This window comes from Bactrocera oleae, chromosome 2 (assembly GCF_042242935.1).
Source record: "Bactrocera oleae isolate idBacOlea1 chromosome 2, idBacOlea1, whole genome shotgun sequence".
NCBI classification, from domain to species: Eukaryota; Metazoa; Arthropoda; class Insecta; order Diptera; family Tephritidae; genus Bactrocera; species Bactrocera oleae.
In genome coordinates this window covers 15,697,184-15,714,767 of record NC_091536.1, presented here as the reverse complement: position 1 = coordinate 15,714,767, position 17,584 = coordinate 15,697,184, and the positions used below count along the sequence as shown (strand labels likewise).

Below are 17,584 nucleotides of genomic sequence, written 5' to 3'. Positions count from 1 at the left end.
CAAATTTAAAAAACCGAACATCAATATATTTTTGGAACACAATAAATTACTTTCTATTTAATTTTTAATGTTTAATGCTCCATATGCTAAGAAGTTTCCAAATACGGGATTAACAAATAAAAACAAAAAATTTATCTCAAAAATCGGATTTACTATTTATTTTTAATACCGGGTAGGAAAAAAACTTAATCCCGAGCATATAATTAAAAATTAAAATAAAATCGTTTTAGAATTAACATTTTGATTTGTACAGGTTACAATACAACCGTGCATATCAATTATCTATTATCTCAAATATATCTCCGTTTCGCACATATCATCGTGCAGCCATCTTTATTTATTTCATTTTTAAACACTATTCTTTTCACTTGCACCTACGTTACAGGTGCGCTGACTGTCAACATAGAAATACATCGCAATTGCTCTTTCCTTTCTGTCAAGAGACTCGAAGCGAAAAAGTCCGTGACGACGTTTTCAAGCATTTTCGTAAGTATATTTTCAATATTTTATTAGTAAATCTGGTACATTAAAGATATAAAGAGTTTCAAAATTTTCTGTAGATATCCTAAATTGAAAGTGCATCCTCCAAGGTTATTAAATAAAACTTAAAGGGACAACAGCAACAAAATGCCTAAAAATAAGGGAAAAGGAGGTAAAAATCGTCGTCGTGGAAAGAACGAAAATGAATTCGAAAAACGTGAATTGATTTTTAAGGAGGATCAGCAAGAATATGCACAAGTCACCAAAATGCTTGGCAATGGACGACTTGAGGCAACATGTTTTGACGGGGTGAAACGTTTGTGTCACATTCGGGGGAAACTCAGAAAGAAGGTAGGTTAAGAAAAAAAGTGTGGGGTGGGGTGGGGAGGAACCTGCTCTCACTTTTAACGTGTGTGCAATCACAAAAATGCGCTCAAATTTAAAATTTTTTTAATAGTATATTACTTAAATAATTGAATTCATTGCTCGTCTGGCACTCTGAGAATGTTTTGATTGCAAGACACATTTAAAGTGATGGTATAAATGTTTCCTGATTTTTTTTTTTACATAGTTTTATATATTCCTATTGAATTTTCATTGAATATTCCGACATGTATACATAAAAGAGTGCAATATAACAAAGATAATAAATTTAGTGAAATGTAAATGAGTGTATGCTTGCGAACCTCGTTAACAGTCCCCGACTTGCACAAAAACGAAAATTTGTAATGAACTTTTTGCGTTGCAATTTCACGTTGAGAGGTACGGACATGTATATTACCTAAAAATATGCGTAGAATATTACCAGAATATGCCTATATTCAACTGAAAAATAGAATTATTTCTTTTGAATTGTCATATTTGCATATACATATTTGTATGTGTATACTTATTCAAAAGTTCAAATCAGCTGTTTCGCAAGCGGAGCATATACATAATGAGACGAGGAATCAATAAAATCAAAGATTGAAAAATTTGCATAGGTCTAAAAAATTGTCATAACTCTAATATTGTGGCACGTACGATTTAAGTCGAATGAATTGTTTATTTCCATATTTCCAAAGTAAACAATTAATTCACTGACATTTTGATCTTTTATATTTAAGTCTCATGTCACTAATATGTGTTTGTATATTATATACATATATTGGTATATTGGCTTGGAAATGATAAATAAATTAAAACAAAAAATTGCTAAGATAGTAAGGTTGTAGGAGCAGATGAAATCTGTTCTACCTTTCTCACTGTTTAATTTCTAGTAAATAAATACATCATTGTGTAATATTTCTTGTACGTAGGTGTTCCAGAATTTTGATTAAGGCTTACTAATAATAATACTTTTATTAAATGCATAAATATTTATCACTTTACTAAATGAGTATTTAAAAATATTTACATTTGTAAAGCAATTGAGATAAATTTTTGGTTTATCTAAAATACTTAAAGTTGAAGTATATACTTGTAGTATCTATGTAGGTATATAAAATGAATACGAAATTCCAATTGGAAAGTTGCACAATGTATATCAGTTGTTTTCATATACTTGTAGATTCAAAAAAGTAAGTCAACAGACATGAATCATTTACTATCGGACCAGAAGATAAATATAAAAAAAAAATTATTTTACAACATATGATGAGATGAATGTTTTAAAATTTATATAATTTATGTAATAAAAACTAGGAAAAAAGTTAAGCCTGCAAACGGTTTGCCTCCAACGGAAAAAGTGTTGCTAGTTCTTTCAAGCAATTTCTTTTATTATAAACAATCTTCAAATCGAATTAAGGTACTTGGTAATAAAATAGCTTTATTTTGATCGGTCAGTTCGAATGACAGCTATATACATATATGTATGTTATAGTCGTCCGATCTTAATTTATTCGGAGATAATAGTGTTGCCTTTGCTCAATAATATATTCCAAATTTCGTAAATATAAAAAAGTCTTCCATAGAAGGACTTGATTTTGGATGGCAGCTATGTATATGCTATAGTTGTTCCGACAAATGAGCAGCTCTTTGGAGGAGAAAAGATGGGCTAATTCAACCCAACTCCTCACGCTGATAATATACTCGTATATATGTATGTATGTGCATTAAGGTGTGTAAAAAAGAACACACATCTTTTTTCTTACGCTCCGTACTCTGAAAAATTGGTTGATAGACACCATTTTCTCTTGTCATCAGATACAAAAATATATATCTCCTTTCCATCTACTTGAAAAAATATCTTGTTTCAAAGATTTTATAGGAAATGCTTTATTAAATTGTCTCTTACGGGTTTTTTGCAACTTAACCGTTTAAAAGATATTTACAGTTAAGATTGACTATTTTAAAGCAAATTTTTTTTTTTTTTTTTACTGAATTTAAGGAAATCTTTTGTTCTACAAAAATGGTCTGGTCTTTCGATTAAGTTAAGCGCTTACGAGATATTCATCGTCAAACATCAACGTCTAGCAAAGGGGACCAAAAACAAAAAAGAATAAACTATTTTTGTAAGCAGTAAATTTGCTACATATGTATACTTTATAGGGTCTTTCAAAAGGCTTTATATGTTGTAGTTATATACAAACATACATAAATATAGGTATATGTATTTTTGTATCCTTAAATTGAATTTAAAAATGTATTTGTGTATATTAGTATAATATATATGTGGTTGTATTTATTACATTTTTTATGTTTATTTTTCGAGTTTTTTTTTTCTTTTCTTTTTTTTTTTTGTGAGAATTTTTCATTAATACCTGTGGTAGTTAAGTATAAATTTTTTATTTTATAAAATTTTAAATAAAATAGTTGTACTATATGGTATTATAGATATTTACATATTACTACTTTCATTAATACTACAGTTTCTATTCTATATTCATGAGATTTTATTTTTCAACAATCAGACGATCAGCCGGTTTCAGGCCATGCAGTTTTTGGCATTACACCATTCAGTTTATAATTTTGAGCATTCTCTGAATTCTCTCTCCTTAAGTGTTCGCCTATGTTTACTCGAACTGTGTTACCGTTGTGATAATATCACTAATCCAATGCGTAAACGCTGAAACACGTACAAATACAGATGGAGAATTCTTCTGGCCGCAAGGCATTTTACCCCAGGACACTATGCCAATAACTGTGTAGCCTTCCTCGAAACCATCACAACAAGGCTGCATGAGAGGTCCACCAGAATCAGCAGTACAGATACTGACACCACCATTTAGTGGCCCTGTGCACAGATTAGTCTCGTGCAGTTGCAAACCAGAGCCTGCTAATATACGTTCACATAATTCCATATCCAATATGGGCATATCAGCTTCCTGCAAACGATGTGGATAATTGGGCACCAATGTCATCGAAATATTACCCCAACCATAAAATGTACCACTGCCAACTGGCAGCACATCCTGTTCTGGCAACTGGGCTGGTTGCACATGCTCTGTAAATTGTAACGGTCGTTTGGTGTAGATGAGCGCGATATCATATGGATTAATGCCTCCAAGATAGAGCTCGTGTCGCACATAATGATCAATTGTGCGCACCTGTACACAGTCGCCTTCTTCGGTGCCACGTAGATCATGACAGCCGGCAACAATGATGGAGTTCTCCACTGTTTCATCTGAGGTGAGGCAGTGAGCTGCTGTTAGTATCCAGTTCTCATGAATTATAGTGCCTGCGCAGTAATGTACGAGGCCGTCATCTGGTGTCATGCGTTGTATTGATACGATATAGGGAGCCGAATGCGGCACTGCCTCGCGTTTCGCCAATAATTTTGGTGTACATGCCTTGCTTTTTTCGTTTTTACCACGTTGATTCTCCAGAAATCCCCATGCTGCCCTTGGACTCATGCCGGCTAGTTGGGCTTTTCTAGTCGACAACGGTGCATTTGTGCTCAGTACCACCATTGTTTGTATGAATATTATACATAATATTAGAAAAATACATTTCCAACTGACTAACATGATTTGTTGTTGTAACTCAATACAGTTCCACACACAATTCTCCGTTGTTAAGTGGCGTTCACGTATATTTTTTTGTTTTACTTTCAGTTTACACTTTAATGCGCACAATTTCACAATTATCTGGACGCGAGAAGAATTCGCATTTCGTACAATCAGTATATATATTCCAATAGCTTGTTTGCTTCGCTGTTTTCAATTAGTTTCATACACTTTCGGGTCTATCTGCGCTTTGTCGTTGCTGACGCTGAGCTTGCCCATTTTATAGGTAACCCAGTAATGACTAGTCACGCCTGCAGCCGACAGAGACACAGTGATATTGATAAGATAAAGTTGCCTTGTACGAACATGTGGGAATTTAACGACGTTGACACTAACGTACACATTACTTTCGGCCGATTTCGTTAAGCATGCTGCCATTTGGTCAGTAATGTAAGCAGAAAGCAGCGTCGCCTGCGGCAACTGAGATGTCTGCGTCTGTGCATACAACTGGCCTTTTATCTTATCAATGCGCGCCTTCATTAAAACTGCTATCAACTGCTTGCCCACCAATTTTAAATTCAATACCACTTAGAACATTTTAGTGTTTTGTGCATATGTAGGTTTATTGACTTGTACAAGTTTATACCGTTTCACTGTATATGAGTGCGAATGCACGGCGTCTCCTAGCCTCACAATCTTCGTGCCTTACTCACCAAATTCCAATGTGTTGACACAGCATATTAAATATTTAAACTCCATATTTTTTTATATACGCGTGCGACTCACAACCTAGCCATTGAGTTTCCACATCGCAAGTTGTTGCCTCCCACAACCTTCCGCTCGTAATATAACGTATTTTAAGAAATGTTTCTTTGTGGCACTACAGGTGTTTCCCCAATACATTATCTTTATAACTGGACACGTCGAGTATGTATGTATGTATGTATACACATTGGTTGCTTATCAGCTTGCAAAGGCGCGTGTCATACTAGCTACTAGTGCAGACACGGTTAGTTGCATTTAACAAACTCAGTTCTCAGTTTTGTTAGTTCAATGTTCATTTTTATTTATAGCAAAATAATATGTATGTATACGAGCCTGATTTATGCACTAACTTACATTTTCATTCACATTTTGGTTTGGAAGTCTTAGCAGGTCTCTTGATAAGCTCTACCGATAATTTACTATCAAATATTCAAATTACCGCATGCCATAAATCTGTATTTTAAATAAACAATCAGAAGAAATCAGTGAGACCTATTGTCCTGCATTACAGTGTATATGTTTTCCACATGTGGCCCTTAATCTATGTATGTATATATGTACATAACTATACGCATATATGAAATTTATACCTTACAAATCATATTTGAAGTAACCTCTTCCAACAATTTTGATTGTTTTCGTTGCAATTGCGTACGAAAATTTCCCCAAATCATTCGTTTCAAACCGGAATGGAGCTGATTTTATTTTCGGCCAAGGATTCGATTAGAACTATAGCCACAAATCGACTCAGGCAAATAATTTAAATACTTCCACAAACTAGCACCATGAATTTGACAATTTTCTCAAAAATTGTTGAAGAGTTTTTATAAAGATACATAGTTAGGTTTTAAAGAACTCTGAATGATTACTATTATAAAGTGATACATACAAGTACTAATTAAGTCAGCTTATATAAATTGTTAATAGCATGCTTACATTCGTTAATAATAATCGAAAAGAGAGAATCTTGTTATTTCCGAATCGCCACCAACACAATTAAAAATCGTTTACAGTTGGAAAACCAAGCAATAACAGAACAAAAAATAAATAAAAATAATAATAAATAGAAATAGAAATTTACAAAAGACCTTATGAGGCACATATAGCAATTGTATATACATACATACAGAAATATGTAGGAGTTTAAGATAGTCTTGTAAGGCTGGTGAAATTCATATAATGCAGTACCAATACAAATTCAATGTTGAGTCATTGCCTTATAAATTACGTACGATTGTTTGTACATAAATATTGATTTAGTCGGCTGGCAGAAAGTTCATTAAGTAGAATTTACCTTCCGCCAATGACGCCGCTGCAGTACTGAGAATTGCATACATTTTGCAGCTTATTAATTTATCAATAAAATTTATATAATATTTGTTAGAAATTAATTTACACACCCAGCATATTGATCATGCGTAAACGAAAAAGCAAAGAAATTCTTTAGCCATTAATAACAATATCATATCACTTGTTCAATGTAAAAACCCACACGCAAATCACGAATTCGGCATGTGAGTAAATTATACAATATTTGATCATACCTAAATTTGATATCACAAAAGCAATTTTTTATTATTATTAGTTTGTTACGTTGCGACTTCTTACACGTATATAATTATTTTTAATTTTGCATTGCGTTTATGTTAACTGATAAGGTACATACATACATACATATGTACTTATATAATGACGAATAGTCAAATATTTGAGTTTTGCGGTAGGTCATTGCACTAGTTGAAGTCCTATACTATTTACCGTACGTTCCGGTATTTATCTGCAATATTTATTACAGCAAGTATTTGCTTATGTATTTATAAATAGACAACCACTTAAAATGCCGAAGTTCAAAATACTGACAAAATTCAAATATACAGATAAATCAAAATACAGACACCATAAAAATATTTTTCAAAAATATTTGCAAAATCAAGTTGTAAAGCCGTAAATGGGTTTTTTGAAATTTAATATCTTCACAAAAGTTAAAGTAAAGTCGTAGTTAACAAAAACAATGCAGAAAGTAGTTCGACGCGGAAAAACTCTGAACTCCCCATTGTTGGACCGACAAGGTTAATTTTTTATAAGCGCGGCCGAAAGCCGCCAACGCAGAAAGTAGTTCAACGCGGAAAAACTCTGAACACCCCGTTATTTTAAATTTTTTCTGTTTGTATTTCGAATTGTCGGTATTTTGATATGTCGGTGTTTTGATTTGTCGCTATTGATAGTCGGAATTTTAAATTTCGGTTGTCGGCATTATGTTATACACCCCAAATATGTATACATTTACTATTCCATTTACACTACTTTTATATATTTTTTTAGAAAATAAATTTTATCTATAAATATCGTTAACAATAATAACTGACAATACTTATTGTACAATTAAAATAATTTAAAAAACAATTATTTTTCTGGTCTCTTTCAGGTATGGATTAATCAAGGCGACATCATTTTGGTCGGTCTACGTGATTATCAGGATTCAAAAGCTGATGTCATCTTAAAATACACACCGGATGAAGCGAGAAATTTGAAAACATACGGCGAATTCCCCGAATCGGTACGCATTAACGACACAGTTACATTCGTCGAAGATGGTTTTGATGAAGACATTGAATTCGGTGATGAGATCAGTTCTGAGGATGATGCTGATTCTGTAGACAATATATGATTAACAAGAAATAAGCGCGAGTCTTCAAATCAAAAAGAAGATGAATTAAGTAAAATGGAAATTTGAAAAGTTTCCATTACACTTAAAAAAAAATAACAAGAAACTAAAAATAATATATATATTTAATTCATTCTTTAAATAGAAGTAATTAATTACAAAGCGAAAACAATAAATATATAAAAATTCAATAAAACAATACAAAACAACACAATTTTTTTACTTATTTACATCAAATTAAATAGTTTACTTTATTTTTAAACTACACTATATAGTGTGATTTTGGAATTTCATTTTTAATAATTAATGTTCCTTTTAGAAGAGTTGAACAAAATTACTGCAAAACTTTAATTTGAGTAAAATACGAACTTTATGGCATGCATAGCCAAGAAAAAACGGTAAAGCCGTTGAAAATTAAATATTTATTTGTTTCCAAATTTATTATTATTTTTGCAAATGTATTTTTTTTATAATTTGTTGATTTGATAAATATATAGAAATTTTAAATTTCTTGTTTATTGTTATTTTAGTGTTATATATTGTGTATAACACGCATAACACACATACATACTACATACCCACATATATTTATACATGACGAAAATAGCAATACTTATGTATATTAATGGACTCCGTAATAGCGCTGTTCTTATGTACATAAACACACATACTTGTGTACATATTTTAAGACCCAAAACTAAAATGTTCTCCCTTCCCAAAAAAGGAACTCTAAATTATTTGCAATTATGATAACAGAAAGGAAAAACCAACTATATATTAAATTCGAAAAACAAATTTGTTAGGATTAACTAAAAATATTAAAAGAAATACCTACAATAATAAATAAATCGAAAAAGTTAATATAATTGTTTTGTTTGCACCAATGTTGAAGTTTCACCTAAATTGAAACCAATATTGTTGCCGGTAGGGTTGTTTTCAACGGAATTATCTAGCCGAACAATTGCTTGAAACGAAACTGCAACCCAGGAAAATCGAGAACGTTTCTAACCTGCGAGGAGAGGTCCAACAGATTAATCTAAGTTGTTTCGCAAGAAAAAACGTTAACTTCGTTTACACCGCAGCTATAATACCCTTCACAAATATGAAAGAAGTAGATTTTTTTCGTTGCCTTGCATAATAATTCATGTCGATTTTCGTAAATATATCTGATCAAATAAAAAAGTTCTCCATACAAGAACTTGAGATTTCATGGCGGCTATAAGCTATAGTGGTCCGGTATCGGCGGTTGCGACAAATGAGCAGCTTCTTTGGGAGAAAAAGACGTGTGCAAAATTTTAAATCAATATCTCGAAAACTGAGTGACTAGTTTGCTTATATACAGACAGACAGACAAAGGTGACTGACTTAACCAAGCTCGTCACGCTGATCTTTATATTCTACCATTTATAGCGTAGCCGACGTTTCTATCGGGGTGCTACAAACTTCATGACAAACTTAATATACCCTGTTCAGGGTATAAAAAGAGATTTTTGTCGACAATTCGCATACCTTCAAGAGCAAGTGTGCCACTGCGTATACGTAATGTTGCTTAGAATAAATTTTTGATATTTCAAAGAACATATGTACATATGTAGGCATTTCGTAATAAATATATATGTTCATACTTTTTATTAATAATACCACCTCCGTCCCCCTTTGCGGTCGTATACTTTGCTTAGCAATCACTTGATTTTTAATTCAGTTTTCGACTTTAAAGCGAGCACATTTCCGTTTTTGTCGTTCACAAAATTTCAAATTTGTCCGCTGTGTTTTTTGTTTTATATATTATCAAAAATTATTTTTTTCGAGCAAATAAACAATCAAAATTAAATCGCACTCGTGTTTTTGTGTAACCAAACAGAGAAAAACGGTTACTCTGTACCCAACCATTTAATAGTTCTGCAGTTCTGAAAACTAATCTGAAACTTCATTCCGATGTGCGAGTAAGTAATAAACAATAATATGTATGAATAAAAAAGTTGATCAAAACATAATTTATTTTTAACTTTTACTGATTCATTTTTATCTATTTCGTTTTTCATTTCATGCGTCAACTGCAGCCCGACTGCCAACCAATGCCCGACCGGTAACGGTTGTGCAGGTGATGGGATCATGGCTTGCGATCAGTACTGCCCGCCCAAGTGTGATCCCTGCCAGGCACCGGTCGATTATACACCGTGTCCGCCAGGGGGCGACTGTAATTGCCGCTGCGATTGCGGCGATTATGCGGGCTGTTGCTATCAACAGCCGGCACGTACCCAACCCATCCGACCGATGTCGTGCATTATGCGCTCGACTGCGCCACTTGAAACGGATACAATATACAAACGTTCATATTTCGGCAACTGTGGCGACTGTTATCGCGCGAAACCAATACGACCATGTCCGAATATATTATCCAATACCGGTCGTATGGAGTCGTGTACGGTGCAGAAGCTGTCATACCTGCCACCTTGTGGAGCTGGGCGTGCCGCACCGATTCGGCCACCGGACAATGGCTTGCGATTTTGTGGCCCACTCTATGCGATGACTTCACAGAAACATGACTTTGTACCGAAAGGTTATAGCAAACGTACACCCATACGTCCAGTGAACGGCATATGCAAGCCATGTGACCCATTGGAGCGATGCACAATCAATAGATTATCTTACATGCCGGTGGACGTATGCCGGAATCCTCCGCCCAAGCCAATAGTGCAGACATACAACATACAACGTCCGACCGGTCCTGGTGAAAAATGTACCGTACAGAAATTAAGTTATCTACCAGTTTGTCCGTTACCAAAGGAGCCGATGCCGTGGGCAGAAAAGGTGCGTTGTGTGCCACCACGTTACGAAAATCTCTGTACGACGTATAATCTTAGCTACTTGCCAAATTGCTGTACGACACGCACAGCTCCTGTGGTACCATTGCACAGTATAAAAACTTTGGGTAGCGATCGCACCGACGGTTGTACAGTCTACAAACTCAGCTATATGCCAGTTGATTCACGCTGCTGTCGCCCAGAACCGATACGCCCCCTACCGGGTATATGTATGCCAACGGGGTCTCTGGAGAAATGCACTGTACACAAGGTGGGCTAAAGAAGATTGTGTTCAAATTATATTACATTTCTATATGTGCCTTTGAAACTTTTTTTATAACAGCTCTCATACCAGCCTAATTGTTGCGTAGCACGTACCCAGCCCATTCGACCCAAGGAGAACTGCCTGAAGGCTTGTGGCCCTCTCTATAATATGACCACACAGAAGCATGATTTTGTACCGAAGCCTATATGCCGACGTGCACCCATACGACCACAATCGCTTATTTGTCGCGCCACTGGCAGCATGGATCGTTGCACCATCAACAAACTCTCGTATATGCCGGTGAATGTGTGTGAGTTCAGACGTCCAGAACCGATTAGACCGCGACCGGGTGTGTGCCGCGCCGATGGGCCTGTCGAAAACTGTACGGTTTATAAGCTTAGCTATTTGCCAAATTGTCCACAAGCTCGACAGCCAATGCCATGGGCGAATCAAACGTCTTATTGCAAGCCGACGGCACCAATCGAGAAATGTACAATTCAGAAACTCAGCTATGGACCACCTGGTACATTTTCGCGTTGCGGTGGTAAGTTACAAGTCATATATATATAATTTAAATGTTTGAGTCAGATTCTGGTACTTTCACTTATGAAGTTATTCGACAACGACCGACAAAACCTACGGATTTTAGACCACTGTTGCGACGACTATGTTTAAAAATAAGTGGTGTCTATCAAACTGTAGCTACAGAAATTGAACGTCTCTATAACGTTTATAAAAAGTAGTTAATTCACAAAAAAATAAATTTGTAATTGAAATATGAAATCAAAATGTAATGTTTCTTACACAGAAAATCCGCTTTAATATCGTACACATAGAGTTTCAAAATTATTTTTAAATTTATTGTATATCCCTAAAAGTATACTAAACAAAAATTGTAAGCTATCGCCTTTACTTCTATTAAGCGAATACATGGGTTTCGTTGCCCTACTTTCAATAATTTTTTTTTTATATAAAAAACTAAATACTTTATTCTAACTTTTTATTATTCCGAAGATACATATTTGATAAAGGTTTTGTGAAATTTTCAAAGGAAAATATTCAAAAATCGGTTATTACGACGTCATTTTCGGCAGTGCCTCGGAGAAAAGGTTCTTCCGCGTTGACAGCAGAATTTCTGACAGGATCATCAGAAGTAAAAAGAAAAAAAAAGTGTTTGAACTAAGACCATTAACTAGGTATTGGATAGGAGAAAAAACAAATAAAGTAAAAATTGTATTTTTGGCAGACGTTTTTACAAAAAAAAATGCAAATTTCGAAACCCATGTAACCCCTTAACAAAATCCAAAATTTATATATGGTAATTTGCATATAATTATAATTTTAATTTTCTTGCAGACCTACACGAAACACTAAAATATAAATTTACTCTATTTTAGGTTGTTGCAATACGAACTGCGGACCCTCAGCCCCCAAAGCAGGCATATGTAATTGACAGCAATCTATTTCTATTTTGTTAAAATGTGCATTCAATTGACAGCTATGTTTTATTTTCTCATATCGAATTATGTTCTTCGTAAAATGCCTTAACTGTAACTTATCAAATATAAAATTATATAACATTTTGACATTGCCACATAGATCGATTATAGCAAGCCGCCAGTGCTCCTTTCACTTGCTGCAAAAATAATTATGTCAACAGCGAAAACCAACAACTTCCCTTAACTGTTTCTAAATAATAAATAGATACTACCATAAACACAAACAATAGAAAGTACTCGAAATATTGTAATTAGCAACTAAAGCAACTAAAACTAACTCGGACAAAGCGAAAAAATTAAAAAATATCAATTTAATATAAACTCTACGACACACGCTTGTTAAAACGACGAAAGAAATACATTTATAAACCATATTATTGTAATTGAAAATAGTTGCCATAATAATAAATGTTTCATAATTTTATATTTACCAAATTATATGTATACTCTATAAAACAATTACAACACCTATATATATATATATATGTATGTACATGCATGCAATAATTCGTATATACTTTAGCATTCCGCTATAGCTTAAAGCACTATATGCGTAGATGCATGCATTTCATGTTATTTTAATGGCTAAGCGGCGCTTGGTCGCCTCACGCCGTTTCTTGTCCCGCTTTTTGCGCCCCTGTGTCGCCTCACGGAACAGTTCGACGCCTTCGCGTTCTTCTATTCTGTGTTGCAGCAGTGCCAACGAATGTACATTCATGCCAATTGTATCACGCATTTCACTGACGTCCCGCTGTAGTGCACGCACCAAACCGCTAAGCAAGAGTTTCATATTTTTCGCCGCACTTATCGGTTTCATATGCACTTTGAATAGGAAAATTGTTACTTTGCATAGCAATTCTATCTGATCGCTGTGACATTCAATTAGGCGTGGCAGACGTTCAAGCAACTCGCAGACATTGGAAAATGGCAGCAGCAAGAGCGCTTCCTCCAAATCCGAAGCACGTATACGGGCTAAGGTAGTGAAAAGAAAATCATCGGGATTTGTTACTTGCAGCGCACGCATTAATGGATGCAGTTCCGGTTTGTCTTCCTCGTCCTCCACATCATATTGTTTGCAAATCTCCAAACACTCCAATATTGATTCTGCAGCCTTTTCCGAGCCGACAGTTTTTCGTGAAGGCAACTTTAAGCCAGGTAGTTGGGGCACTGCGCTTTCTTCACCGGTGGCGAGTTGTTGATTTTCCATCTCTTCGCGTTCCTCTTCCTGTACATCTTTTAAAACTATCGGTTCATCGGTGCGCTCAAATAGACGCAGAGTACGATCGGAACCGCTTGTGACGAGGTAACGACCATTTGGGCTAACTGCCAAGCTGTACGCCTCACCAATATGTCCTATAATTGAATAAAATCGTTATTGATTTATACTACAAAAATGATAGAATTTAAAGAAAATATCTTGCCTGGCAATGTAAGAATTTTTTCGAATGAATCGGCGTCCCATTGCTTTACTTTGCCATCCTTGCCGCAACTGAACAACATATGCGTGTTGGGTATGAATTGCAGCGCCATTACTGAGTCGTCATGCGCAAACAGCGATCTGTGACAGTCACCGAAGTCCAAACCCCAAATTTTTATATTACGATCGGCCGAGCCTGTGACTATTAATGTGGAATCATAGCTAATATCAAGACAGAGCACTGGCAGTTTGTGGCCATACAACGACAAATAGAACTTAAAGGTGTCGAGAAAGAAAATCTTCACTGTTGCGTCGAGTAAGCCCACCGCGAGATATTTCATATTCGGTGAGACACACACACATAACACCGTCTCTTCCAGTTTGAGCGTATTCCTGTGCAACAGCGAGAGCACTTTTGGTCGTGTTGTATCCACCTCACCACTACCATCCGTTGCCACATTATCAACTAATTCGAAAGTCCAAATTTTAACCGTCGTGTCACTACTACCCGTCACACAACCTTTCATATCGGGTAGAAGGGCGATAGACCATAATTCACTTTCGTGTGCTGGTATCTCTTCAATAATATCCGCGGCACCCACATCTACTATTACCAATTTACCGCTTTTCATGCCCAATAACGCATAACGATCGCCTGGCACGAACGTGGTGCACAATATGTAATCGGTAGCTATTGTACGTAAACATTGCATAGACTCGCGATTCCAAAACTTAAATGATTCGCCTGCACCGGAGCCAATTGCAAGAGAATCGTTACTGAAGCATACAGAACGCACTTCAGATTGATGCCCAACACGCGTTAATGCACGTAACTGTTTGACACTTTCTTCTGATACTTTGTGCTTTAGTGAAGCATTAAGCGCGTAAAGTTGTAGACTGTTATTAGCTAAACCGACAAGTACACGCAATTCGTTTTGTGCGCCGAGTATAATGTCGATTGATTTGATTTTCTGTTTTACTTTTATACTTTCCAAACGCTTTATTTCGTCGCTTAGGCTTAAACCCTTGGATAATGCATCTTCATTTTCTTTACCATCATGCTCCATTGACTCGGCAGCCTTACGAGCCTTTTTTAAACGCTTCGAAAGTCGCTCCTTAGCTTCTTCCGCTGTGCAAAAGTAAAAATTCTCGATAAGATCATTTGTACCATGACAGCTGATGACACGCTCAGCTGCATCGGTTACCAAATTTACACAACGTCCTTTTCCTGCGCGCTGTATCACACCACAGTTTGTTACTGTTAAAGGACTAATAGTATCCTCGTCATCTATACTTAAGCCCTCAACAGCATTTTCAATATTCTGATTTGGATCGTCACGTCGACGAAGTCGATAAACATTCATTGTGCTCTCACCGCAGCCAGCAACCATAATATCACCGATTAATGCCAAAGCCCAAACTTCAGTACGATTGTCAACAATTGTTTTGAAACAGAATTGTGTTTCTAAATTCCAGAATTTTATTTGTGTATCCTTTGAACAGCTAATGACAATGTTTTGCTCTCCTAAACGTTGTAAAAAATGTGCATCTGTTATGGGCGCATTATGTCCTATAAGTCGTTGTCGACCGGCTTGTTCAACAATATCCACAACAACCAGTTCAGTATCCAGGCTACCGCTTACCAATCGAATGCCTATATCATCAAAGCGCAGAACAGACACAGCGCTTTTATGCAAAGCTAATGAGCATATAGATTGCTCTGGCGCACGCAAATCGAAAAGTTCAACAACACCATCAACGTAACCCACAGCAACATGTATGCGGTCGGGTGAGGCGCGTAGTGCAGTTACTTCCTGCTTGTCGCGTCGCAATGTTAACGCACGTTCGCCCAATCTATTAAAGTATGTACATTACAAATGTATATACCATTTTTAATACAATCCTCTCAATTTCTCACCTTAAATCCCAAATAATAACATTTTCAGCAGCTGCAGCAAGTGCATATCGGCCCTCAGTTCTATTGTAGATAACAAAATTGACATTAGCCCGACCACTGTTGATAACGTTGAAACTGTCCACAGGCCTATAGGCCAAATACTGCTTCGTCAAACCCATAGGTAATTAATAAATGTACACTTTTGGTTTAATTTAAGATATTTTCGCAACAGATAATTCTTAATTGATGATAATAAACAGGACCGCAAGTTGTAATTGAAATTGGTTGCACGTGTTGTGATCAGTTGCGTTTTCGTTTTGTTTTTATCGGCAAGTGACATATAGAAGAGAACACCAGAGAACGTATATTATATATGATATACGTTCTTTGAGTGAATCACAGAACGTATATTTTTATTAAATTATAATAAACGTTCAAAGTTTCAAAACAAAGACATATTTATTTTATTATTTCAAATTTAATTAATATATAAATGATTTTAATAAAATGATGTGATACAATATTTTTTCGCAAACATATATAAAATCTGTTAGTTTAACATATATGTACGTAACCCGTAAACTTCAGTATAACTTGAACACACCACAGATATCATATTTTCATATGACATAAGAATACATGTGCGTGTGTTGTATGAGCAACTATGAACTGTGCATGTGTGTGTATACCGTCTTTTCTCGTAACGCTAAATTACATTTAACTTTCTACAATTCTTCATGATGTGAGGGGAATTTCTTTAATATTGCGTGATATAAATTGTAAAATGCGTATACTGAAACCGAAACGATAACCAATAGAGCGCCCCCAAAAGCAACGCTTAGGAAATTGCCATCGATAATTCCTGTCGCGGTTTGTCGTTTAGTGCTCCATATTTGCTCCGTAGTGGCCGGATTCTGTTGTATTTGGGCAGTGCGTTCACTCATCAATCGCTTCATGTCGTTTAGCCGTGCACGCAACACTTCCACGGATTCGTTGTCCAAATCGTCTGATTAAAATTAAAAAATTGTATGTGATACCATAAAATGTACATATATTAAATTTAACGACTAATCAACCCCACCTCCTGTGTCAGGTACGCTTTGGTAATGCGACATATTTTTATGAGTATACTTTGGTTATTAATGAAAATGTTCTTATCTTATAAAAATTTTCTAAAACACTTTTAAAATTGTTCAATTTAATAATATAGTAATTGTTGTAGTGGTCTTTTTATGAAAACAAATTATTCGAAAGGTGTGTTCACAGAACTTCTTATTGTTGTATGTTCTCTGGATGAATGTTGATTAGTTACGCCTAAGTGTATGCAACAGCATTCACTGCGAAGACAGCAAATCAATAAACTTTGTTCTTCTTTTTGAATTCACAATAAGAAAAATGATACTGTTCACATCATTCACAGCGGATGTTCAAAAAAGATGCGATAACGGACATTTTTCCCTAATAACTGTTTGTGGGATTAAAATGGCGCTTGCCAAACGGTAAGTTTTATATTTCGTGTACATCTGTCAGCATTATTTCATCCATTTTATTCAGCATATGCTGTAGCTTTGTACAAACCGAATGGAATATTGTGGTTTGGTGTTTTATCTGCTAGAGTATCTCTCTATGACTGCGTAAAAGATTTCTCAAAAGAGTGTAGTATGTTAATATATAAACTGACTGAGAGGGTAAACTGCAATCGGATATAACGCGGTAATAATTTTCTAAAACGCTTTAAAATGCCTTAGTCAGACCGCCGTTTTTATCTTTATTATTTACACTTAATATTCCATATGAACGAATGTAAAGTGTGTATATAAATAACCGCACTTTTTAGATATAAAATAAAATAAATATTTTTTTGAA

The 17,584-nt window shown here is 35.2% G+C and overlaps 5 protein-coding genes across 6 annotated transcripts; 2 read left to right on the top strand and 3 right to left on the bottom strand.

Moving 5' to 3' along the window:
* Positions 1–385: 385 nt before the first annotated feature.
* On the top strand, positions 386–8,702 carry eIF1A (eukaryotic translation initiation factor 1A). 2 transcript variants are annotated; one of them, XM_014233687.3, is made up of 3 exons: positions 386–486; positions 561–831; positions 7,597–8,702. In XM_014233687.3, the coding sequence occupies exons 2-3, from the start codon at positions 628–630 to the stop codon at positions 7,837–7,839; spliced, it is 447 nt and encodes a 148-aa protein (XP_014089162.1). In that variant the 5' UTR covers positions 386–486; positions 561–627; the 3' UTR covers positions 7,840–8,702. The 2 variants fall into 2 exon arrangements, with proteins under 2 accessions (XP_014089162.1, XP_014089163.1); XM_014233688.3 differs by having other exon boundaries at positions 541–831.
* On the bottom strand, positions 3,330–4,850 carry LOC106616802 (lectizyme). Its single transcript, XM_036378049.2, has one exon. It carries the CDS (start codon positions 4,425–4,427, stop codon positions 3,474–3,476), a length of 954 nt encoding a protein of 317 aa, XP_036233942.2. The 5' UTR covers positions 4,428–4,850; the 3' UTR covers positions 3,330–3,473.
* An 840-nt stretch (positions 8,703–9,542) lies between the features above and the next one.
* On the top strand, positions 9,543–12,839 carry LOC106616790 (stabilizer of axonemal microtubules 1). Its single transcript, XM_014233671.3, has 4 exons — positions 9,543–9,779; positions 9,897–10,911; positions 10,984–11,449; positions 12,303–12,839. Exons 1-4 carry the CDS (start codon positions 9,772–9,774, stop codon positions 12,356–12,358), a joined length of 1,545 nt encoding a protein of 514 aa, XP_014089146.2. The 5' UTR covers positions 9,543–9,771; the 3' UTR covers positions 12,359–12,839.
* LOC106616820 (WD repeat-containing protein 3) lies at positions 12,810–16,061 on the bottom strand. The gene is made up of 3 exons (XM_014233715.3): positions 15,740–16,061; positions 13,826–15,675; positions 12,810–13,757 (listed from the first exon to the last, which is right to left on the bottom strand). Exons 1-3 carry the CDS (start codon positions 15,895–15,897, stop codon positions 12,973–12,975), a joined length of 2,793 nt encoding a protein of 930 aa, XP_014089190.3. The 5' UTR covers positions 15,898–16,061; the 3' UTR covers positions 12,810–12,972.
* Positions 16,062–16,209: 148 nt separating this feature from the next.
* On the bottom strand, positions 16,210–17,070 carry LOC106616796 (uncharacterized). Its single transcript, XM_014233679.3, has 2 exons — positions 16,800–17,070; positions 16,210–16,724 (listed from the first exon to the last, which is right to left on the bottom strand). Exons 1-2 carry the CDS (start codon positions 16,831–16,833, stop codon positions 16,444–16,446), a joined length of 315 nt encoding a protein of 104 aa, XP_014089154.1. The 5' UTR covers positions 16,834–17,070; the 3' UTR covers positions 16,210–16,443.
* Positions 17,071–17,584: the final 514 nt, after the last annotated feature.

What these genes read in the sequence shown, in the direction of transcription:
- eIF1A (XM_014233687.3), top strand. Translation starts at nt 628, where the DNA reads ATGCCTAAAAATAAGGGAAAAGGAGGTAAAAATCGTCGTCGTGGAAAG. An exon ending in GGGGGAAACTCAGAAAGAAG is followed by an intron (nt 832 to 7,596) that starts GTAGGTTAAGAA and finishes GGTCTCTTTCAG; the next exon opens with GTATGGATTAATCAAGGCGA.
- LOC106616802 (XM_036378049.2), bottom strand. Translation starts at nt 4,427, where the DNA reads ATGTTAGTCAGTTGGAAATGTATTTTTCTAATATTATGTATAATATTC.
- LOC106616790 (XM_014233671.3), top strand. An exon ending in AGAAATGCACTGTACACAAG is followed by an intron (nt 10,912 to 10,983) that starts GTGGGCTAAAGA and finishes TTTTTATAACAG; the next exon opens with CTCTCATACCAGCCTAATTG. An exon ending in TACATTTTCGCGTTGCGGTG is followed by an intron (nt 11,450 to 12,302) that starts GTAAGTTACAAG and finishes ACTCTATTTTAG; the next exon opens with GTTGTTGCAATACGAACTGC.
- LOC106616820 (XM_014233715.3), bottom strand. Translation starts at nt 15,897, where the DNA reads ATGGGTTTGACGAAGCAGTATTTGGCCTATAGGCCTGTGGACAGTTTC. An exon ending in GTTATTATTTGGGATTTAAG is followed by an intron (nt 15,676 to 15,739) that starts GTGAGAAATTGA and finishes ATACTTTAATAG; the next exon opens with ATTGGGCGAACGTGCGTTAA. An exon ending in AAAAATTCTTACATTGCCAG is followed by an intron (nt 13,758 to 13,825) that starts GCAAGATATTTT and finishes ATTCAATTATAG; the next exon opens with GACATATTGGTGAGGCGTAC.
- LOC106616796 (XM_014233679.3), bottom strand. Translation starts at nt 16,833, where the DNA reads ATGTCGCATTACCAAAGCGTACCTGACACAGGAG. An exon ending in AAGCGTACCTGACACAGGAG is followed by an intron (nt 16,725 to 16,799) that starts GTGGGGTTGATT and finishes AATTTTAATCAG; the next exon opens with ACGATTTGGACAACGAATCC.